We start from the raw sequence: 24,896 nt of genomic DNA on the forward strand, positions 1-24,896 counted from the left end.
CAGAGGATCATTTGTGCCAGTGAAAGTCAAAGAAGCCATATTGAAGAATAAAACACTCAGAGACATCACCCAAACCTCAGGACGACCAAAAGCAACAGTTTGGAACATCATTACGAAGAACGAACGTACCGGTGAGCTCAGTAATCGCAAGGGGACTAGTGTTCCAAGGAAGACTCCACTGCTGAAGACAGAAGAATTTCATTATAATGAATAAAATCCCCAAACGTATGTCCGTCAGATCAGAAACGCTCTTCAGGAGGCAGGTGTGAATATGTCAGCGTCGACTGTCCGCAGAACACTTCACGAACAGAAATAGAGGCTACACTGCAAGATGGTCACCATGGCAAAGGTTGTTCACTTTGGATCTTGGACAGTTCCTTTACGCCTCCACACTTTGCTCTTGCCATCCCTCTGGTCTCATCTGTCCACAAGAAGAATTCTGCAGGCTCTTTTAAATACATCCTGGCAATCTGTCATCTGGCCACATTTCTGCAGCGAACTATTGGTTTGCATCTTGCAGCTTAGCCTCTATTTCTGTTCATGAAGTCTTCTGCGGACAGTCGTCATTGACATTTCCACACCTACCTCCTGAAGAGGGTTTCTGGTCCCTCAGACATACATTTGGGGATTTTTCTTCATCATGATGAGAATTCTGTCATCACCAGTGAAGATCTTCCTTGGAACACCAGTCCCTTTGTGATCACGGAGCTCACCAGTTCGATCTTTCTTCTAAATGATGTTCCAAACTGTTGATTTTGGTCGTCCTGAGGTTCGGCCGATGTCTCTAAGTGTTTTATTCCTGTTTTTCAGCCTCATAACGGCTTCGTTGACTTTCATTGGGACAACTCTGGTCCTCGTGTTGAAAAACGGCAACTACAGACTACAAAGGTGATCAAAAGCTTAGAAACAAGCCCAGCTCTCGTAAATCTGCACCAAATTAAGCAATTAAACATACCCGAGTATCACAAACACCTGTGAAGCCAAATGTACCCAATATTATGGTGCCCTGAAATGGGGGGGACATGTATAAAAAATGCTGTAATTTCTACAAGATCAAACCAAAATGTATGAAAATTTCCTTGCATAAAATCTGGAAAGCACACTTTAATTACAGGTTAATTGTTTGATTACGAATTTAAAACTGTGGAGCCCAGGAGCAAATAAAGGAAAAAAGTGTCTTTGTCCCAAACATTATGGAGGTCACTATATGTTACTTTCTGTTTCCTGCTTTAATTTCATATTTCCAGCGTCTGCAGGTATGTTTTATTTTGATTTGATCTTATGCATCATTGTTCTGCGGGTGACACGTTGTCTAATGCAGCCATCCTCAATGGAAGCCCCTACAGTCCCCCCGGAGGCCATAGGCCATAGAAGTAAAGGCCTCATTTTCTTTTCACCTCACATAACATAAATATATATTTGTTAATGTAGTCGGTAGGAGAGAAGTATGGATGAAACCAAAACTTGACTGCTTCACAGGGAAGGGGGCTGATAAATTTGATCAGCATCCTGTGGGGTGGGGGGGGTGCATAAACAATATAAGGTTGATACTGGCGGCTCCATTGCATCCTGTCATTTTTCTCTCCGTGAAGCTGGTATGTTCCTCCTCTGTTCTAATTTACTTCTCAATGATAACCTTGTTTTTAACACTGAGACTGTTGTTGATACAAGAGCCATAATGGATATGACTTCCTCACTTCCTTACAGGGTTTCAGAGAAAGCTGCTTTTCCCCCGTACGACACAGATTGTGATCGAGGATGGCTTTGGAGGGCTTGTCCATCGCTTGTGTGAACCATGGGATCTCCATGGTCTCGCCACCAAACGGACGGGTCAACTGGTGTTCTGGCCCCAGGAGTGTGAGGTCATTAAAGGGAGGATTCGACACATCGGTGAGACCGGTACCCACAGCAGGAGGGTTGTCTCATGAGGAGAGGATGAATGGGGCTACGCTGCTATCCATTGGATCTGAGAATTGTGAGAGGGAAAGATTAAAATCTAGAAGATCAGGAAATGTCTCACAGGGTAGATGATGATGGGGAGATAATGATGTAAATGATGGAGGAGATGATGATGTTGGGTAGATGATGAAGGCAGGGATATGTTAATAGAACCATTGAACACTCAGCACAGAAAACAAGCTATTCATCCCCTCTAGACTGCACTGACCACCATCTCTCTAATCCCACCTATCTGTACCCGTTCCATAACCCTCCAGGCCTCTGCCATCCATACACCTATCCAATTTATTCTTAAAACACATGACTGAGCCCACACTCACCACATCACACCACTCTGATCCTCTAGGGGACCAATTTTGTCCCTTACTATCCTTTTAATATACTTATCAAAGCCCTTTGGATTTACCTTCCCATTAACTACCAGAGCAACCTCGTGTCTTCTTTTTGCCTTCCTGATTTATTTTCTTGCATTTTCTGTCCTCTTCAAGCCCCTCATTAGCTCCTTGTTGCCTACTCTTGCTGTACCCCTCCCTCTTCTTCTTAACCAGATCTCCAATATCCCTTGAAAGCCAGGGTTCCCTACGCCTGGTAACTTTCCCTTTAATCCTGACAGGAACGTGGCAAGTGCATTCTCAGAATTTCTCCTTTGAAGGCCTTCCACTTACTGAACACGTCCTTGCCAGAAAACAACTTATCCCAACCCACCCTTACTAGATCCTTTCTCATTTCCACAAAATTGGCCTTCCTCCAATTTTGAATCTCAACTCGAGGACCAGGTCTATCCTTCTCCATAATTAACTTGAAACTAATGACATTATGGTCACTGAACCCAAAAAGTTCAGCTACACATACATCTGTCACCTGACCTGTCTCGATCCCTAATAGGAGATCCAGTTCTGCATCCTCTCTTGTTGGTACCTCTACATATTGATTTAGAAAACTTTCCTGAACACATTTCACAAACTTCAAGCCATCCAGCTCTTTCACAATCTGGGAGTCCCAGTCAATATGTGGAAAGTTAAAAGCTCCTACTATCACAACGTTCTGCTCCTTACATTGGTCTGCTATCTCTCTACAAATTTGCTCCTCCAATTCTCTCTGACTCTTGGGTGGTTCTACAATACAACCCTCTCAGTGTGGCCACACCTTTTCCGTTCCTCATCTCCACCAATATGGTCTCTATAGATAAGTCCTCCTGGCTGTCCTGACCGCACAGCTGTGATATTTTCTCTGACTAGCAATACCACTCCTCCCCCTTTCATCCCTCCCCCTCTATCACGTCTGATGCAATGCAATCCCAGAACATTAAGATTCCAGTCCTGCCCCTCCTGCAACCAAATCTCAGTAATAGCAAGAATATCATAATCCCACGTGCCAATCCAAGCCCTAATCTCATCAGCCTTTCTAACAACACTTCTAGCATTAAAATAAGTACACCTGAGAAAATTTCTATCACATACAAACCTTTGGTTTCTGTCTATACATGCAGTCCTCGCATGACCTTTACCCTCCTCCTTCATACTGGTTCCCCTCCCCCTACAAATGTACTTTAAATTCATCAGGACAAGACAAACAAACCTACCCTCAAGGATATTAATCCCCTTCCAATTCATATGCAGTCCGTCCTGTCAGTATACATCCTACCTTCCCTGGAACAGAGCCCACCGATCTAGAAGCCTGAAGCCCTCCCTACTACATGTATCCAGCCACTTGTAAAGCCTCTTATTTCGAACCTCTCCAGCACGTGGCACAGGAAGCAATCCTGAGATCATTGCGCTAGTGCTTAACTCCCTGAACTCTCGTTGCAGGACCTCCTCACCCTTCCTACCAATGTCATTGGTCCCTACATGGACCACAACATCTGGCTGATCACCGTCCCACCGAAGCATGTTGTGAACTCGATCTGGGCTATCCCTGACCCTGGCACCAGGGAGTCAACAAACCATCTGGGTTTCACGATCTCATCCACAAAACCTCTCATTTGTCTTCTTAACTATGGAATCCCCATCACTACAGTTTGTCTCTTTTTTCCCCCTTCCCTTCTTAGCCACAGCACCAGACTCCGTGCCAGAGACATGATTGCCCCCCCCAACAGTATCGAAAATGGTATACTTGTTTTTTAGTGGGATGCCCACTGGGGTCCCTGCTGTACCTGCCTGTTTCCCCTCCCTCTCCCAACTGTAACCCATCTACCCTCTTCCTGTCTCCTAGGTGTAATATTGTCCCTGTAACTCCTCTCTGTCGCACCTTCTGCTTCCCGGATGCTCCAGAGTTTATCCACCTCCTGCTCCAAAGTCTCAACATGGCTTGTCAGGGGCATCATCTGGATGCACTTCTCACATTTGTAGTCATCAGGGAAACAACTGACTTCCCTAACAATCCACATCCTACTAGAGGAGCATTCCCCTGCTCTGGGCTCCACACCCACGCTCTCTCTCTCACCTTGCTTTCTCTACACTTCAGAAAATTCCTCCCCGACTCCTGAGTGGCAATCGAGCAGAGCTCCAGGAGTTCAGAGGATGGCGATTCACAACCAGCAATAATAGTTCTACTAATTTATAACTATTATGTTCTACAACAAAAATAGACTGGGGCTCATTGACCTGGACTTCTCTCCGTAGCTACTGCTGCCCCACCGGGCTCCACGCAGACCACTCGACTCTGCCTCATCGGCTGCCACTGCCGTTGCTCTCCTCCATTTGATGATGATGGGTAGTTTGTACATTAAATGACCACAAAGTATAAGATAGAAAAAGAGAGAAGTAAGAACGGTGGGATGTTAATGTTCACAGTTACTTTTAGTGCGAGAAAAATAGTGACAGTCCAGATAGGTCTCTTGGTGATGCTGGACTAGTTTATGGTTTGTGTCCGAGTAGTGCAGGGAGGTACAAGAGCCTGACAGCCATTGGTTAAAATCTCTTCCTGAAATGAGGGTCGCTAGTCTTCAGGCTTCTATACCTTCTGCCCAAAGGGAGCAATGAGAAGAGGTTGGACCAGGATGATGGTATCTCTATCCGTTACTCCAGGAATGTGTCTCCTGGCCTGACTGACGCCTGTCATTTCACAGCCGGAGTTCCACTTGGGCCAGAGCCACTGGGTTGGAAGAAGCCCCGATGAACACAGATGCTGGTGAGGGTGAAGTAGTTTATGAAGCAAATAAAGGTAAGGACATAATTGATGGGCTCCCCGGGCACTCGTAACAAGGGCACGGTTAGCCCAGTGAAAAGGGCGCCACAGTTGGCATAGCAGTTAGCACCACACTGTAACAGGGCCAGTGACTGGGACAGAGGTTCGAATCCGGTGCTGTCTGTAAGGAGTTTGTACTTTTTCCTCGTGTCTGTGTGGGTTTCCTCCAGGGTCTCCGGTTTCCTCCCTCTGTTCAAAATGTACTGGGGTCGTAGGTTAATTGGGTGTAATTGGATGGCACGGACTTGTGGGCTGGAAGGGCCTGTTACCGTGCTGTATGTCTACATTTAAATTTAAAAATTTATAAATTTAAAATTTGTGTGACTTATGCTATTCATAGAGCAGTGATTCTCAACTTTTTCTTTCCACTCACATCCCACTTTAAGTAATCCCTATGCCATCGGTGCTCTGTGATTAGGAAGGGATTGCTTAAGGTGGGATGTGGGTGGAAAGAAAAAGTATGAAAACCACTGTTTTAATCGTCCCTTATTGGCTCGTTATGTGCATGGTTTCAGAACTCCAAAAGAAATGCGCCAATTACAATTTTTCTCAAGCAAAATATTTCAGTAACAACCTTCCTTTCCCACCCACATCCCAGCTTAAGCAACCCCTTACTAATCACAGAGCACTGATGGCACAGGGATTACTTAAAGTGGGATGTGAGTGGAAAGAAAAAGGTTAAGAACCATTGGATTCGAACAGTAATAGCCCCTTTGGCCCATGGTCACTGTGCTGTACATGATACCTGAATTAATCTACCTCCTTCGGTGTTCACGTGACAGCCTCTTCGGTGTTCATGTGACTGCCCCCACTAACAAACAAACTGCAGGAGGAACTCACCGGGTCAGGCAGCATCCACGGAAGCAATAGAGACTTGATGTTTCGGTGGACACCCCTTCATCAGGAGTAGGAAGAAACAGGTGGACGCCCAAATGAAAAGATGGGAGGGTGGGACAGAGAGGAAGTCAGGTTGGTAGGGGAATCAGGTGGGGGGGAGGGAAGAAATGGGGGGGTGGAAGTAAGAAGCTGGGAGCTGGTAGGAGGAGGAGGCAGAGGGCTGAGGAAGGTGCTCTCTGATAGGAGGAAGGGGAGAGGACTGTGGAAGGTGCACTCTGATAGGGGAAGGGAAGGAAAGAGGCAGGGAGCTGGAGGAAGGAAGGAGTGGGTGATGGGCAAGTAGAGAGGATGGGGTAGGGAAACAAGGAGGAAGAGAGTAGGAGGAATGGGGTCCCAGGGCTACAGGGTGTGATATTTTAAGGTTCCTTTATTGTCATGTAATAGTTCAGAACATGTTGTGACAGATTATGCTGTGTTTGTATGTTTTGGGGAGATAAATTGTGGCAAGTTTTTCTTTTAGTGTGGGTCACATAGACACATTTCAAAACATATCTCATTTAAAATACTGGAGTTTTGCTCAAACCAGACAGTCCGGCTCCAAAGGCCTTTGCAGAAGCTTTGGGGAGTGTCTATAGAGACTTCACAAATGGATTGTTGTTTTGGAAAGCAACAGATGAAAAAACTTGGGGGATTAGGTCCAGAGCTGCAGTCTGTCTGAGGGCAGTTTGCTGTTCTAGGAGGGTCATGTGGTTTTGCAAGCAGAGAGAGAAAAAACAGGCTTTTCTCTGAGATAGAGAGATAGCGAATTCAGTTCTACCAGCAGCAGCTGGTGTTATGTCCTCAGTTGTACCATCAGAGGTATTAATAAACACTCAGGGAAGCTTATAAGTTTACAGCACAAACCTTTACTCACATCTCAGGCTGCTGGTCAAGTAGGAATACACTGTTGCACTGAGCATGCTCACCACTCAAGTGTGATGCGGCTCTTGCAGTCTTGCAGTGCTCCTACTCCAGCATAAAATAGTCCCAAGTTTCCACTGTATATAACATCTCCCCTTCTTTACAAAAAATCTAAAAATTAAAAGATTTATTAAGATTTAAATTTCTTAAAAATAAATTGTTACTGCTTCTTTACCTGCACTTGCCATTAAGAATTAAATATTATAAGAATACAATTGTAGTTCTCAGCAGTATCGCACTGGTGGTAGGATGTTGCTTCTCCACCTCGTAGACCTTGTTGTGTCTGTTTGGTTCGGTGGTGCTGGTACAGTTGTGGGTGGTGGTGTTGTTTGCCTCAGTTCTACTGTTGCCTGCTGTTCAGTTGTGACTGTGTTGTTGGTTGGGGTTTCTCCTCGCATTTCTTCACAAGTTTCTGGATTATTATAAGCTGCTGGTGCTTTTGCAGCTTTCCATGTCAGATCTGGGCTTGGGCGAATGTGGGTCCTGTTTCGTCTCAGCTGCCTGCCAGATTCTGTCTCAATGATGTATGACCTTTGCGTCTCAGCTTCTCTAACAATCTTTGCTGGGCTCCAGGTTTTTGTCTCTGGCTCTTGAACAAGCTCATGCTGCCCTCGGAAGAATTCTGGTCGTGCTTGTGCATGTTTATTGTAATGTTGACAACTTTCCTCTTGTATGTTAGTCAACTTTCTTCTTGTTTCCTCTTGGTCGTCCGGTGGATGGATTTTGCTTGGCAGGGTTGTCTTGTACTTTGCCATTCAGAAACTCTGCTGGGGATTTCATGTTGGCCCTTAAAGGTGTGGCTGGCAGTGATAGAAGGGTGAAGTAGGGATCTTCCTTTGTCTCTCGACACTTTGTCTGTACATGCCTCTCAATGAATCCATGGCCTTTGGGGTAACGTGGAGATGAAGTGGTGATGGTGAACCCATGTTCTGCAGCCATTTCTCAGAATTCACATGATGTGAATTGGAACCCATTGTCACATATCCCTTGTTTGGGTATCCCCTGGTGCAGGAACTTGTACCAGCCGAATGGAGTGTTGAAAATTGTTAGCAGTGTCGATTCTTCATCCAGCTTCACATTCCAATACCCATTCTTGGCATCTAACTTACTGAAGATTTTGGATCCCACTAGTTCAGAAGTGATGTCCTCCAGCATTGGTATTGGATAGTGCCCTCTTTTGATTGCTTGGTTTAGGACTTTGGGGTCCAGATATATTCTTAGGTGGCCATTCGGTTTTTCTTTTACTACTATAGAATTTACCCAGTCCATTTCTTCCAGTTCCTGCTTTAGCTTTTGTTTCAGCTCTATTGGCACCTTCCGTGGAGCATGGATTATTGGTTTGTATTTTGAGTCTATAGTAATGTTCCCAAAGAACCCGACTGTGTCATCAAAGCATTCAGGGTACATGTCCATGTGCTCGGCCTTATTTGTGATCGGCGGCCATTGCTCAAGTGGGGTGTCATTATTGATCCTCTTGGACATTTTCTTCTCCCTGATCTCATTGTTTACAGAGATTAGCTGTAATTTTTAACAACTATTCAGAACTAGGATTCCTGGTCCGTCGGCATCAACCACAAAGAATGTGCATATGAAGCTCTTTCCTTTATGTTTGCCTTTTATTTGGACTTTTCCTAGTTGTTTAATCACGGAGCCACCATAGGCTGTGAATGTGACATTTGCAGCTTCTAGTCTTCCTTCCTCCGGGTTCCCATTCTTTATGTACTCGGGGAATATTTGGCGGTACAGTCTAAGCGGGAGGATGTTGCTTTGTGATCCAGTATCCAACTTTATTTTCAAGTGGAATGTTGTTAGTTTGATTCTGATCCTTCTTTTAACTTGGATCGTGGTGTGCAATTCATCTTTTTCTCCCTTCCCTTTTCTTGGACATCTCATGATTGAGTATCGTTTCATTTATTTATTTATTTTTCCTTATTTTTATTATTTTGCTATTTTTCACTTTATTTAGAACAACCCAGAAACATAACATACAGTATAAATAATCCCCCTTAAAACTGATCCCCCCCCCCACCTTTACAGCCAGCTCCCTTAAGAGGAGCAAAAAAAAAGTTTTATTATATATATATATATATATATATATATATATATATAAAGGATTTTTAAATGTTAACAACATTTCAAAGTATATCTAAATGCATATATTTCAAATATGGAGACCATTTACTAACAAAAGAAGAATAATTATCATGTAAAGTATGTAATTTTTTTCCATAACAACACATACTTTCAATTCATTGTGCCAACGTACTATATTAATCTCAGTATCATCTTTCCAAGTACTCGCAACACATTTACGCACTTCTGATAACACCAAACGTACAAAAGCAATTTGAATTTTATCCAATTTTATTCAATCCCATTCCCTTAACGAATACAAATTTCCCAACAAAAAGATCATTGGATCTAATGGTAGTATAAAATAATATAATTTCTCCAAAATTACTTTAATTCCTTGCCAAAATGATTGAACTTTAACACAATTCCATACAGCATGTAAAATAGTTCCAATACATGAACCACATCTAAAACAAGAGTCCGAATTACTAAATCCATATTTTTTTTAACTTTTCTGGGGTGTGATTCCCTTGAGGAGACTTTTGAATGCAGGTTGCACTTCTGCTTGAACTTTTTAAAAGCCTCTATGACGTCGTCAGCTTCCCCGTCTATGACTGGGTGTAATCCTGCTGCTGCGGTGGCCATCTTCTTCTCCAGCTCTGGTTGTCAGGGAATGCTGCTTTTTTTCTTTGTTCCTTCTCTTCGTGTTTATTTTAGCTTATAGGGATTTTTCTTATCTGATGTGGGTTTCTGTCAATCCCACCACTGCCACCATGTTATGTCCTCGGTTGTACCATCGGAGGTTTTAATAAACACTCAGAGAAGCTTGTAAGTTTACAGCACAAATTTTACTCACATCTCAGGCTGCCGGTCATGTAGGAATACGCTGTTGCACTGAGCATCCTCACCACTCAGTGTGATGTGGCTCTTACAATGTGTCTTACTGAGCATTCTCACTACTCGTATGATGCGGCTCTTGCAGTGCTCCTGCTCCAGCGTAAAATAGTCCCAAGTTTCCATTGTATATAACAACTGGGGCTGGAACAGGACAAGCTGGCAAGCTTGTGGAAAACCCCACTTTGAAGACGGGTTGTGAGTTCTTAATTCAGCCTAGTCAAAGCCCTTGTAGTTCATGAAAGAGGAGAGGACTGGCTGTCTAATGTTTCAATTGAAATAAGTGAAACAAAAAGGAACTCCATGGTGGCCTGAAAGAAAGAGGTTATCATCTGGAAAACCCTGATGAGACAAGTTTCTTCGGCAAGTCATTGACATGGCTGATTAGGAGGAATCTTTTCATGTCCAGTGAGCAACAAATCTCTCTCTGAGAATCGACATGAACTTTCCTGAGTGTTAACCATTTACCTTTCAAGCACCAAAGCCTGGTGAACTTTATCAATGTTAAATTCTGTGCACAGTCTAAGAATTGCCTGCAACCAGTAAACTTTGAGGAATGAGAAGAGAGATTGGACTGTGAATTAAAGAACTTTTCTAAACTTACACACACATTACATACACATGCACTTAGAATTAGAAGGGGTTAAGTTCATAGTAATAAGTTAAAGTTTGATTCTGTTTTCATGTTTAAAGATAATTAAAAGCAATTTTTGTTGAAGTAACCATTTGTCTTGGTGAATTTCTGTTGCTGCTGGGTTTGTAATAACAATGTAATATTACATGGGGGACTGGGGTGCTCCTCCTGCCTCTAGTTCAGAGTTGATTTACTCTGTATTTTTGTGTCCTAGCTGACCATGAGCCCTTCTTCACCTTCTCCCGTGTCGGTGGCTGTTCCGGGCCCTTGACACAGGCAGCCATTAACCTTGACAAGCAAGAGGACACCCTGATATTTGAGGCTCGCTTTGAGTGCGGAAACTTGCAGAAGGTTTTGAAAGTGTACGTAAGAATATTTTATACAATCTAGAGAGGGTGGGGTGTAAAAGAAAAATTTAGAGCATAGAACATGACAGGCCCTTCAGCCCTCGATGTTGTGCCAACCCATGTAAACTTACTCAACAATCTAACCCTCCTCTCCCTCACACCCATAACCCTCTATTTTTCCTACATGCATGGGCCTGTCTAAAAGTCCTTTGTATGTCTCTATTGTACGAGCCTGTACCAGCCTCCACCACCACCCCTTCATTGCACACATTAGGGTGAAACACAAATGTCTGCAGATGCTGAGATTGTCATAAAAACACAGGAATGTTGGGAGAACCTCAGCAGGTCTCGCAGCATCCATAGGAGGTAAAGCTATATTACCGACATTTCAGGCCTGAGCCCTTCTACAAGATAATAGAGATCTACATAAGATTCTAAGGGGCATAGATAAAGTGAACAGTTTCCCAGGGCAGAATCAGCAGGTGACATGTGTACAAAGTGAAGGGAGGGAAGTTTAGGACAATCCCTTTAGAGAAACAAAGGATGCATTCTATCCCAGGGGTTCTCAACCTTTTTCTTTCCACTCACATCCCACTTTAAGTAATCCCTATGCCAGATGTGCTCTGTGATTAGTAAGGGATTGCTTAAGGTGGGATGTGGGGAAGAAAAAGTTTTAGAACCACTGTTTTAATTATCCCTAATTGACTCATTATGTGCACGGTTTCAGAACTCCAAAGGAAATGGGCCAAAGACAATTTTTTCTCAAACAAAACATTTCAGTAACAATTGGGTCGAGAGCAGTGATTTTCAACCTTCCCTTCCCACTCACATCCCACCTTAAGCCATCCCTTACTAATTACAGAGCAACGATGGCCTAGGGATTACTTAAGGTGGGATGAGAGTGGAAAGAAAAAGGTTGAGAACCCCTGGTCTATCCTAATGAATGATATTAAACTCAGTAACCATATTGTGCTCATATTTAACCAATTGATCTACAAAAAAGAAAAGATAAAAGAAAATAAAACAAAGATTCCCAAACAAATCGAACCCCTCCCTCTACCCAAAGTTAACTTTGTAGAATTGGAAGGATATGAATCGAATAGCGACAGTGAGTCTCTGGAGCATCCGGACTTCTTAAATCTTCCAATTATGAATGGGCCCCACATCTTGTCAAATGAAATTTTCTATCTTTAATGTTGTATCTAATTTTCTCCAAGCTTAAACGGGACATAACATCATGTAACCACTGGGCATAAGTAGGTGGAGAGTCATCCTTCCATTTCATTAATATTGCTCGTCTGGATATCAACGAGGTGAAAGCTAAAAATTTCTCTTGAGTTAAAGTCAAGAGTATACCCTCTTCTTGAGAAGCCAAAGCAATGGTTCTCATTTGATCTTTAGAATTTTTATAAAGTCTGAAAAATCTTCCGAAAAATTTTCTTAACTATGGCATTCCCAAAACCTCTAAATCAATGAGGCTTCAAAGATTTTATACTTATCACATTGTGGAACAACATCTGGGTATAAATGAGATAATTTGACTTTGGATCACCTTAAATTGTAACAATGTCATGTACTCTTAGTCAAGTTAAGAGTGGAAAACCAATCTTGGTCTGAAAAGGATACGTTTAAATCACCCATTGCAATCATTGAGAGGCTGCTCTTAAATCTAATAAGTTATTGTAAATTATTTATATTAATCCATACTGGGAGAACTGTGAATCAGGAAGTATATCAATAATATTTTTTTCCAAGATTTGAGGAAAATCAAAAAGCTTGGACTGAACAAAATGCCTAACTTGTAAATATCTAAACAAATGTCTTTTGGGGAGTTTAATTTTTTTAAGGAATATATGGGTCAGCACAACAGCAAGGGCTGAATGGCCTATATTGTGCTCTATGTATGAAGCTCTTCTTACCTTGATGCAGGGCTCATGCCCAAAACATTGGTAATATGTCTTTACCTGCTCTGGATGCTGCAAGACCTGCTGAGTTCCTCCAGCATTTCTGTGTTTTTAATGTATTCCAGCAACCTACTGTTGTCAGTGTAAAAAAAAACTTGCCTCTGTCATCTCCCCCAAATGCTCCTTTCACCTGGGATTTGCTGATTTTGCCCTGAGGATAAGGCACTGGCCGTCCACCCTGTCGAAGTCCCATCTCCCTTGTTCTTCTCCTCACCCACATATCAGGGCCATTTTCAGTGACCGACCCATGCAGCAATGGGACGTTGGCAGAAATAGGAGCCCACAGTGGGTGGGGGAAACCCGCACGCCCATGGGGAACATGCAAACTCCACACTGACAGGGGCCAAGGTCAGGATTGAACCCACGTCTCTGACACCGCGAGGCAGTTGCCCCAACTGGATGAGCTGAATGGCCTCCTGCTGATCAGTAGTTGTCTGTGATTCTTGATCTGATGGCCATTCAGGCAAAGAAATCAAAGCCATAGGAGCAGGATTAGGCCATCTGCCTCTTTGAGCCGGCTCCACCACACAATCTGGACTCGGCTTCACTCAACTGCCCCTCCCCCAGAACCCTGAATTCCCCTATTGGTTCGAATTTGCCTTCCACTTAGGCCAAGGCAGGGGTAAGTTTTATTTTCCTGCACAGAGAGGTGGTTGATATCAGAAACTCACTGGCAGAATTGTTGAAGGGCCATGGGGTGGCAGGGTTAGCGCAATGCTATTCCAGCGACCAAGTCTGTGGATAGAATCCCGCGTCCTCTGTGAGGAGTTTGTATGTTCTCCCCGTGTCTGTATGGCTTTTCCCCGGGGGCTCCAGTTTCCTCCCACCATTCATAACATGCAGGGGATGTAGATCCATTAGCACCAGGCAAGGGCAGCAGAAGAACCCTTTGGTGGGGTTCATTCAGGAGCATGATGGCTGCGGGGAAGAAATCAATTTACCTATTTAGGTGTAACAATTACTAAAAACCATAAAAACTTACTCAGAGAACATTTTCTCACCTTAATCAAATACCTGAAATGGGGAACTATTGAATTGGTCGCCCATTTCTTTATCATTGGTTGGTCGAACAAACTCTATTAAAATGAATATATTACCTAAATTTTTATACCTTTTTCAGGCTTTGCCTGTTTTTTTTATTCCTAAGTCTTTTTTGGATACCCCTGATTCGATTTTATCTTCTTGTATATGGAAGAATAAACATCCTCACCTAAATAAAGTTCATTTACAAAATCTTAAAAAGAATGGAGGTTTAGCCTTGCCAAACTTTAGGTTCTATTATTGGGCAGTCAATATACGAAACCTTATGTTTTGGTTGCAAAAGACTGTCCAATATGGATATCTCTGGAATGTAATTCTGTTACAAAATTTTCTCTCATCTCTCTTCTTCGACCCTCACTTCCTATATCTCTAAGTAGATTAACTCACAATCTGGTGTTAAACACATTTTGAGAATGTGGTTACAGTTTAGAAAACATTTTGGTTTAATGAGATTTTCTAGTCCTATTTTTTCTAATTATTTTTTAAAATCTTCCATGATGTAGCTTTTAAAGAATGGGATAGATTGGGCATTAAAAGTTTTAAAGATTGATTTGTCGAGGGGAGTCTCGCTTCCTTTGAACAACTTTCAGTTAAATACGGTCTACCAAATACTAATTTTTTTTTGTTATCTATAGATTAGAGATTTTTTTTATGATCTCAGTTCCTAAGAGGACAGATAAGAAATTAATTGAGGCAATTTTTAATTCACAACCTTTCTATAGTAGTTCAATATCTAATATTTATGATATGTTGTTGGGAATAAGAGAGTCTCCCTCAGATAAAATTTAAAAAACATGGGAACAGGACCTACAGCTTTCTATTCCTGAAGAAACTTGGAAAGTAATTTTCAAATTGGTTAAATTCCTCTTCTTTATGTGCCCACCACTCTCTCCTACTATTTAAAGTAGTCCATGGGGCTCACATGTTCAAAATCAAACTATTTCATTTTTATGTGGATATATCTTCTTGTTGATATAAATGCAACAATAGAGACGCTTCATTAATTCATATGTTCTGGACATGCCAGAGTCTTGAGAAATATTGGAATGAAGTGTTTCAAACTTTCTCTGCACTTTTGAAAGTTAATTTTAAACCAAATCCCTTAACTACTTTATTTGGTATTGTTGGAGAGAGTGACATAACTTTAATGGCATCTGAGCTGCATGTATTAGCTTTAATTTCTCCTATGGCTGGGCGGGTGGTGTTGCTCAGATGGAGGGACGTTACCCCACCTCATCATTGCACGACAGCTACATGACGTCATGTTGAAATTTCCGATTTAAATTTTCAAAAACTATGGAGACCCTCTTTGAATTACTTTCATAATCTTTGATTTGTTATGAAGATAGAAGTGTTGAGGTAATTTATCGCCTGATAAGAATTCTGTCTTCCTTTCCTTTTTTTTTGGCCAAAGAGCTTCTTTCTTAATCATGGCTTTAGATTTTCCTTTTTAATAATAAAATATCAATGCAATACAATCTGTTTGATTAAAATGTGGGGAACCATGGTTGAAATGATATGATTTAAAGTGTAATGTATCCTTTTGAATTCTGTATTTTTGGATGTGAAATTTCAATGTTAATAAAAACATTAAAAAATCCTCTGTGACTGTGATTCTGTGACCTGTGCAGGGGGCAGGGAGACTACAGCCTGTTCCTGCGTACAGACCTCTACACAGAAAGGCACAGCCAGTGGTTTTACTTCCGGGTGCAGAACACGCGGAGAGTCGTACCCTATCGCTTCACCATTGTCAACCTGAAGAAGGCAAACAGCCTGTACAACAAGGGTATGAGGCCGCTGATGTACTCTGCCAAGGACGCTGAGCAGTCCGGCCTAGGGTGGCAGAGAGTGGGCACTCAGATTAAGTACTACAAGAACGAGATGGGCAGTGGGCAACGCCAACACCATTCACCTACCTGGACCCTCCAGTTCCCTCATGATGCTGACACATGCTACTTCGCCCACTGCTACCCGTACACCTACTCCGATCTCCAGGATTACCTGGCCGGCGTGGCCAACCACCCGGTTAAGTCCACATACTGCAAGATCTGGGTGCTGTGCCGATCCTTGGCCGGGAACATGGTCTATGTCCTGACGGTGACCAACCCTTCCCGGGGCCTGGGTGCTCTGGCAGGCAAGAAGGTGGTGGTCCTCACCGCCCGCATCCACCCTGGCGAGACCAACAGCTCATGGACAATGAAGGGCCTCCTCAACTGCCTTCTGGGCCACTCAGCTGATGCCAACCTCCTGCACGACACCTTCCTCTTCAAGATTGTGCCCATGCTAAATCCTGACGGTGTCATTGTGGGGAACCACTGATGCTCGTTGTCCGGTTATGACCTTAACCGACGGTACCGGTCCAGTCTGAAGCAGAACTACCCCCCTTTCTGGTACATGTGAAGACTTGTTAAGCGGTGAGAACCCTACAATGGAATTATCTCCTAACGATGGCAAATTTATTTACAACACGCTAAAAGCTATTTAAATCCGTGCTGCCCAATGACACCCAAATTAATGCACAACCCCCATACATTTTGGAGTAGGAAGAAACCAGAGCCCCCAGGGAAAACCCAGACAGACACAGTGTCAGTGTCAGATTCGAACCCGGGACCTGGCATTGTAATAGCGACATGCCAAACACTGCACTAACAGTGCCATCCAGAGTTGTACAAGACATTGGAGAGGCCACATTTGGAGCATTGAGTGCTGTTTGGTTTCCTAACTACAGGAAAGGTAACACTAAGATTGACGGGGTCCAGAAAAGATTTACACAAATTATGCTGGGACTCGAGGAGTCAAACTGGTTGGGACTTTATTCCCTGGAGCGTAGAAGAATGGGGAGAGATTTGATAGAGACATCCAAGTTTATGACAGGTATAGATAGAGTAAATGCAAGCTTTTTAAGCTGAGGTTGGGAGAGACGAGAACTAGAGGACATGGGTGAAAGGAGAAGAGTTTAAAGGGAACCACAGAGAGTGGTGGGAGTGTGGAACGAGCTGCCAGCTGAAGTGGTCAATGCGGTCTCAATTTAACACTGAAGGACATTTCGGATAGGTTCTTGGAGGGGAGGGGTGTGGAGAGATATGGTCTGGGCGTAGGTCAAAGGAACCAGGCAAAGTAATTGTTCGACACAGACTAGATGGGCCTAAGGCCTGCTACTGCGCTGGAGTTTTCCATCCGAGTTCATGCCAGCAGCTAGTGCATTCCCACCAGTCCCCTTTCCCTCCTCCTGTATACCCAAAACATATCGCTCACACTCCCTTCACATAGAAACGTCAGAAACGGGAGCTGGAGTCATGTTCTGCTCTTCAATAAGGTCCTGGTTGATCTGGCCGTGGATTCAGCCCCAACTACCTGCTTTTTCCATATCCTCTCACGATTCAAAAATGTATCTATCTTCATCTTAAATACAGTCTCTGCTGCTTCCTTGGGCAGAGAATTCCACAGAGTCTCTGCTCTCTGGGAAAAGCAGTTCCTCCTCATCTCCATCTTAAACCTACTCACCCAGAACCTGAGGCTGTGTCCCCCAGTACTCGTCTCACCCACCAGTGGAAACAACCTCCCTGGCTTGATCTTATCTAATCCTTCCATAATTTTATGTTTCTATAAGACCCACTGGCCCACTACCATCAGGAAGGAGGTAGAGGTGCATCAAAATCGGGACTGCCAGGCTGGGAAATAGCTTCCTGCAGGTTGTGAGATGAACGGAATCCTGTAACCTTGGGTCTCTTGGAAAAGAAATTAGTAAATTAATTCCAGAAATTATTCCAGGGCGGCATAATTAGCATCAAGGTTAGCAAAACACTACAGCTCCAGTGAGCTAGATTTAAATCCTGCGAGCTGAGTGGGTTTCCTCTGGATGCTTTTGTTTCCTCCCACGTTCCGAAGATGTATGGGACCTAGTTTGTCCCGTGGGTGCATTTGGTTGGCGTGTGCTCATGGACCGATTGCCTTGTTATATCTCTAAATTTAAAAAAAATAACATTTTAAAATGTAATATTTATGCATACTTATTTTATATTGTATGTAATTATTATGTGTTGTGTATGTGTGTTCACCGTGACTCAGAGAAACTGGTCTGGTTGTAGATGTATAGTCAGATGATGATAAACTTGAAGATCCCACCTCGTTCCTCTAACCCAATGGTTCTCAACCTTTCTCTTCCCACTCACATACCCTAGGCCATCGCTGCTCTGTGATTAGTAAGGGATTGCTTAAAGTGGGATGTGAGGGGGAAGGGAAGGTTGAGAATCACTGGTCCGGACCCAATTGTTACTAAAATATTTTGCTTGAGAAAAATTGTCACTGGCCCATTTCTTTTAGAGTTCTGAAACCATGCACATAACGAGTCAATTAAGTATGATTAAATAATTGTTTACAAACTTTTTCACGTACCACCTTAAGTAATCCTTTCCTAATCACAGAGCATAGGGATTGCTTAAGGTGGAATGTGAGTGGAAAGAAAAAGTTTGAAAATCACTTTTCTAAACTTTGATGGGGACAATTGACCAGCCCGCACAGCTTTGCGATGTGGGAGAAAGCTGGAGTCCCCCCCTCCCTTCCCCTGCCACCTTAGGGGGGGGGGAGGAATCCAAATGGTGACAGGGAAAACAGGAAAACTCCACACAAACAGCCGAGGACAAGATTGAATTGGGAATGTAAGGGATGGACTCTACCGACTGCGATCCTGCCCACAGTCAGAAAACTGCTGATGAGCTAAAAACGATTCGAGACCTTCTGTTTGTGGGTGAATTTTAATGGATTGGTTGCAGCAACTTGGAGAGAGGATTTTACCTCCTTCATAAGTTGTTGAGCAACCTCAGGCTACGGGCAAAAATAGGCACTACTAATGAACCCTCTCTGCCCAAGAACATCCCACCCAACTTCCAGGATTCCAGGTTAACGCAGTCCGGGACAAATTACTTCAACGGTTTCAGCCTCTTCAGATTATTCTAATGTGCCTCGTCTTTTCAATTCTTGGGATCTGTAAGTCACTAACAAGGCTGGCGCACAGGAGAGACTGCAGACCCTGGGGGCTGGAGTGATGAAGACTCTGCACGAGGAGCTCAGCGGGTCAAGGAGAGAAAGAATGGTCGAAGGTTCAGGCCAGAGTTCCTCACCAAGATTTGATGAAGGGTTTCACCCCGAATCTTTGACCATTCTTTTCCACTGGATGCTGCTGTGTTCCTGCAGCAGGTTGATTTTTGCTTCAAGTTGTCCAACCTCTCTTTGTAATCAGAACGTGGTATAATTAGTGATATACCACATAGGTTAACCCAGTGGTTCTCAACCATTTTTTTCCCACTCACGTCCACTTTAAGTAATCCCTATGCCATCGGTACTCTGTGGTTTGTAAGGGATTACTTAAGGTGGGATGTGAGTGGGAAGAAAAAAGTTGAGAACCATTGGTTTAATGCCACATAAATAACTAGTTTTTAATTTTTTTTAATGGTATAGCACGGTAGAAGGCCAAGCCTGGTGGCCAAGTGGGGTGGGAGAGGTGGCAAATCAAATCCCACTCCCTTTTCTGGTCAGGTACGACTTCCACAGCAGTTGTCATTAATTTGGTCGATCTCCAAAAGAGAATGCTGGATTTAAAACTGGTGTCCAATTCTACTTTAAATTTAGAGATACAGCACAGTGACAGTCCTTTCTGGCCCACGGGTCCATGCCCCTAAATACAGCAATCAACTTACAACCCCCACATGTTTTTGGAGGGTGGGAGGAAACCAGAGCACCCAGAGGATACCCACACAGGTCATGGAGAAAATGTACAACCTCCTTTAAGACCAGAACAGATTTGAACCCAGGTTGCTGGGGCTGTAACAACGTTGCCTGAACTGTGCAGCACAACCTTCCTGTGTAGAAGATCGAATCTTGTTTTGTTTTTAAATTCCCACATCCAGCACAGTAACAGGCCCTTTTGGCCCATGAGCTCGTGCCGCTCAATTACACCCATTGGACCTACAACCCCCCCAAATATTTTGAGGGGGTGGGAGGAAAATGGAGCTCCCGGAGGAAACCCACACAGGTAATGGGGAGGACGTACAAACTCATTATAGACACCACTGGATTCGAACCGGGGTCCCTGGTGCTGTAATACCCACGCTGTCTTTTACACAGCTGGCTGTGCACAGGAGGACCAAGGTCACAGGAATGGGATGTTCCGGAGCTGGAGCACACCAGATGGGTGAAGTTTCCTAGCTTACTGTGATCTTACCACTGTGGGCACTTTTCAGGTTGCTGGAGAAACGGGTGGTCTTGCTCTACTGTGACCTGCATGGACACAACTGAAAGCAGAACATCTTCATGTATGGCTGCCAGGGAAAGCGCACGGTGTCTTCAGGTGCCAGGCAGCGGGTATTCCCTCTCATGTTGAGCAAGAACTGCGGAGATAAGGTATTAGCAGTGCTGCTGGTGTGCCCTTGCACTGAGCACCTTCATCAGCCCTTTGCCCCTTCTTCCTTCCCCTTCCCTCCACAGAGGATGTGGAGAGGCTGCAGAAGGATATAGTTAAGTTAGGTGAGTGGACAGATGGAGGAGAATATTAATAAATGCGAGGTCATCCTCCTTGGTAGGAAAAATAGAAGAGCAGATTATTATTTAAGTGGTGGAAGACTGCAGCAGGATGTCGTGCAGAAGGACTGGGGAGTGCTTGTGCACGAATCACAAAAAGTTGGGTTGCAGGTACAACAGGTTATTAAGAAGGCAAATAGAATGTTGGCCTTCATCGCTAGAGGAATTGGATTCAAGAGCAGGGAGGTCATGCTGCAACTGTACAAGGTCCTGGTGAGGCCGCACCTGGAGAACTACTGTCCTTGAAGACAGTTCAGAGGAGGTTCACCAGGTTGATCTGGAGATGAGGGGGTTGACCTACGAGGAGGGGCTCACTCGCCTGGGATTATACTTACTCGAATTCAGAAGAATGAGAGGAGATCTTACAGAAATGCATAAAATTATGAAAGGGAGCGATAAGATAGAGGCAGGAAAATTATTTTCATTGGTGGGTGAGACCAGAACTAACGGTCACAGCCTCAAGATTCAGGGGAGTAGATTTAAGGAGATGAGGAAAATCTGTTTTTCCCAGAGAGGAGTGAATCTATGGAATTCTCTGCCCAGGGAAGGGGTTGAAGGAACTTCACTAAACATATTTAAGGTTCAGTTAGATAGATTTTAACATAAAAAAGGAATGAAGGGATATGGGGAAAAGGCAGGTCGGTGGAGATGAGTCAATGATCAGATCAGCCATGATCTCATTGAATGGTGGAGCAGGCTCAACGTGCCGAATGGTCAACTCCTGATCTTGTTTCGTATATTCTTATGTTCTTCCCCTACCCCTTCATATCCCTTCCCCTCCCCCTCCCCTACCCTTTCCCCCTCCCCTCTCCCTTCTACTCCACCTCCCCATCCCCCCTCCTTCCCCTCCCCCTCTCCTCCTTCCCCTTCCCCTTCCTACCCCTTTCACCTTCCCCTCCCCTCCCTTTCCCTCCCATTTCACCTCCTCTTCCTTCCTCACCCCTTCACCCTCTCCCTCACCTTCCCCCTTCTTCTCCTCTCCCTTCCCCACTCCCCACTTCTGCCTGATATTCAACTTTCCTGAAGAAGCTCTCAAGCTTGAAACATCGTCTGTGACTACTCTCCATGAATGCAGTTCTACCTGTTGAGTTGTGTCCTGTTCCCATTCCCCATCCCCCCGCAGTCCCCTGGTTTAACCTGTGTCCACCCCATTTCCAATCCCCGCAGTCCCCTGGTTTAACCTGCGTCCACCCCATTTCCGTTCCCATGCCACATCCCCTGGAGACCCCTGGTTTAATCTGCGTCTACCCCATTTCCATTTTCAATTCTTCCTGCAGTTTTCCTTCCAAAGCTGCAAGTTCCACATCAAGCGGGAGAAGAAGGGGATAGGTCGCATGGTGTTGTGGAGGTTGGGTGTGGACAACAGTTACACACTGGAGACCCCCTTTTGTGGTTCCACCTTGGGTTGAGTGCTGAATTGCCAATGTTTCCTCAACTCTGTAACCAGCAACGGAAAACGAGTGGTCTTGTAATAAAAAAAGAGATAAATAGACACATCTTCCAAGAGTGCTTTATAAGACTTTGGAGTGAAATATTAAAGTCTGCAGATGCTGTGATTGTTGTAAACACACAGAAGTGCTGGAGAAACTCAGGCGATCTCACAGTGTCCATAGGAGACAAAGATATATCAGCGACATTTTCGGGCCTGAGCCCTTCCTCAAGGTGTGAGCAAAAAGCAGGTAGGAGCCTGAATTAAAAGGCTGGGGGAGGAGCACAGGCCACAGACATGAGTAGGAGGATTAATCGGGGAGGATTGATCAGGAGAGGGGGTGGCTCTGTGAAGGCAGGGCTGATGGAAAGGTGACAGAGGGAAAGGAACAGCGACTCCTGAGGAGTGGAGCCACCATCTCTCCACAGGGTCCTACTGTCCAGCTTCCCCGCCTGACTGCCCCTGAGCTCTTTGCTGGCTTGTTGCCGTGGTCATCCCCCCCCCCACTGAAGGGTCCTCTCTCAGCCTTGGGTAGGTGGCTGGAGGGTGTTCTCCCACTCTAGGTCCCTGCGCCAGTCCGCTGCTCCCCAGGAGCCTGCAACCCTCATGGTCGCCATCTTGGATCTGGCCTCCCATTGATCCCCGTTGCCAAAGATACGCCCTGGTCCCACACTCTGCGGGTGGCTCAAATCCTGTTCGGGGCCATCGGGTGGGATGGCCGGGCAGTAGGACCCTGCGGAGGAGCGCTGGGAGACCGCGGTCCTCTGCTGCCCATTCCTCCTGCTTTGCTCTGGGTGCATGCAGGGGATTGGGGCTGAGGTGGAAGGTCAGCGTGACATCACCATGTGCTGGCTTGGGCCTACCTGGTCTTTGTCCCTTCACGAGCCTGTGTCTCTGCAGGAAACAAGAGGAATATCCATTTCAACGTGATAGACCTGGAAGCAATGGGGTCCCAGTTTTGTGACACTCTGTTGGATTACTGTGATCCTGACCAATCAAAGGTATACATTTGTTTGTCACAAGGTGCCCATTTCTTTGAGGGTAGTTCTTCTGCAAGCAGTCCAGCAAGCTATCTGGAACATTCACACCACTGTGTAAAGAGCAAAATTTACAGTTACAATGAAAAGCAAAATCAATTAGCACCAGGCAAGGGCAGCATAAGAGCACTGTTGTGCGGTTCATTCAAGATCCTGATGGCTGTGGGGAAAAAAATTATCTTAAAGTCTGTTGGTTCATGCTTTTACACTTTTGAGGATTCTCCCCAATGGGGGGGAGGGAGAACCATGGAACACTGCAGCATGGAAACAGGCCCTTCGGCTCTTCTAGTCTGTGCTGAACCATTTTTTTTGCCAGGCTCCACTGACCTGCACCCAGTCCATAACCCTTCATACCTCTCCCATCCGTGTACCAGTCCAAATTCTTTTTAAATATTAAAATTGAACCCGCATTCACCACTTCAGCTGGCAGCTCGTTCCACACTCCCACCACTCTCTATGTGAAGAAGTTCCACCCGGTGATCACCCTAAACTTTTCCCCTTTCATTCTTTACTCTTGTACCCTGGTTTGTATCTCACCTACCCTCAGTGGAAAAAGCCTATTTACATTTACTCTGTCTATCCCTTTCATAACTTTAAATCCCTCCATCAAATCTCCCCTCATTCCCCTCCCAGGAATAAAGTCCTAACTTGCTTAACCTTTTCTTGTAACTCAGTTCCAGAAGGCTGGTCAACATCCTAGTAAATCTTATTGATACCTTTCCTGTAGTTCGGTGACCAAAACTGTACACAATCCTCCAAAATTTGGCCTCACCAATGTCTTAAACAACTTCACCATAACATCCCAACTCCTGTACTCGGTACTTTGATTTATGAAGGCCAAGATGCCAAAAGCTCTCTTTACAACCCTGTCCACCTGTGATGCCTCTTTCAGGGAATTATGTACCTGTATTCCCAGGTCCCTCTGTTCCACCACACTCCTCAGTGCCTGACCATTCACTGTGGACGTCCTTTCTTGGTTTGTCCTTCCAAAGTACAACACCTCACACTTGTCTACATTAAATTCCATCTGCCGTTTTTCAGCCCGGGGTGTGGTGAGTCCTTCAGTGTGTTGTCTGCCTTTCCTAGGCAGCGCGAGATATAGATTGAGTCCATGTAGAGGAGGGAAGTCTGCACGATATTCCAAGCTGCCTTCACCACCTTCTGTAGCTTCTTCCGATCCGCTCCTGTCCCACGCTGGATCCAGCAAATCTGCTCTTGACAGGGCATCTGTAGAAGATATTGAGAGAAGGGGAGACATGCTGAACTTCGGTGACCATCATGTCAAGGTGCTTGTCCGAACTCAGGTTATTGGAGATATTTATTCCTGAAAACTTGAAGCTGTCTACTGTGTCAACTTCAGCCATTAATGGACTCTGCCTCTTTTATAAAAGTCAACAAGCATCTTCTTCGTCTTGTTGAAGTGGAGAGGGAGGGGACGTTTTCAATTTAGAATGTAAAGTACATCAACACATGGACATCAGGGACAAGAGTCGGACACTTGGCCCTCAACCCTGGTCCTCGTGCTATAAGATGGTGCCTGCTCTGATTGTGTCCGCATCTCCACTGGAGGTCAGGAGTGATATGGGGACCACCCTAGGGCTCTAATCAGGATGAGATCAACTCCTTCCTGGGGAGAACCCTGAAATATGGTTCTGCTTGTTTTTTTTTAACCATGGCCGAAAACATGTAGAAAACCATAATTTGGATCCATTCAGATTCACCCCTTCAGCAATCTAACCTCCTGCCCAAGGCCTGCACATCACATATCACGCATGCACCCACACACAGATACACACACACAGACACACAGACACACACACACACACACACACACACACACACCCACCACACACACACAGACACACACACACACACACACACCCACCACACACACACACACACCCACCACACACACACACACACACACACACCCACACACACCCACCACACACACACACA

The 24,896-nt window shown here is 44.6% G+C and overlaps 2 protein-coding genes across 3 annotated transcripts in view; both read left to right on the forward strand.

Moving 5' to 3' along the window:
* LOC138753150 (cytosolic carboxypeptidase 3-like) overlaps positions 1-15,405 on the forward strand; it is a 52,956-nt gene extending 37,551 nt beyond the window's left edge. For both annotated transcript variants that reach the window (XM_069915733.1, XM_069915731.1), the window contains exons 4-6: positions 1,708-1,890; positions 5,027-5,121; positions 10,758-15,405. In XM_069915733.1, coding sequence (XP_069771834.1) covers positions 1,708-1,890; positions 5,027-5,076 — 233 coding nt within the window. In that variant the 3' untranslated portion in view covers positions 5,077-5,121; positions 10,758-15,405. The remainder of the gene's footprint in view (positions 1-1,707; positions 1,891-5,026; positions 5,122-10,757) is intronic.
* Positions 9,602-24,265, forward strand: LOC138752243 (cytosolic carboxypeptidase 3-like). Its single transcript, XM_069915214.1, is given in 7 exon segments — positions 9,602-9,680; positions 10,758-10,905; positions 15,527-16,309; positions 20,135-20,294; positions 21,749-21,875; positions 22,801-23,046; positions 23,979-24,265. Coding segments are annotated over 7 exon segments (1,830 nt in total).
* Positions 24,266-24,896: the final 631 nt, after the last annotated feature.

The sequence above is a fragment of the Narcine bancroftii genome, chromosome 2 (assembly GCF_036971445.1).
Source record: "Narcine bancroftii isolate sNarBan1 chromosome 2, sNarBan1.hap1, whole genome shotgun sequence".
Lineage (NCBI taxonomy): Eukaryota > Metazoa > Chordata > Chondrichthyes > Torpediniformes > Narcinidae > Narcine > Narcine bancroftii.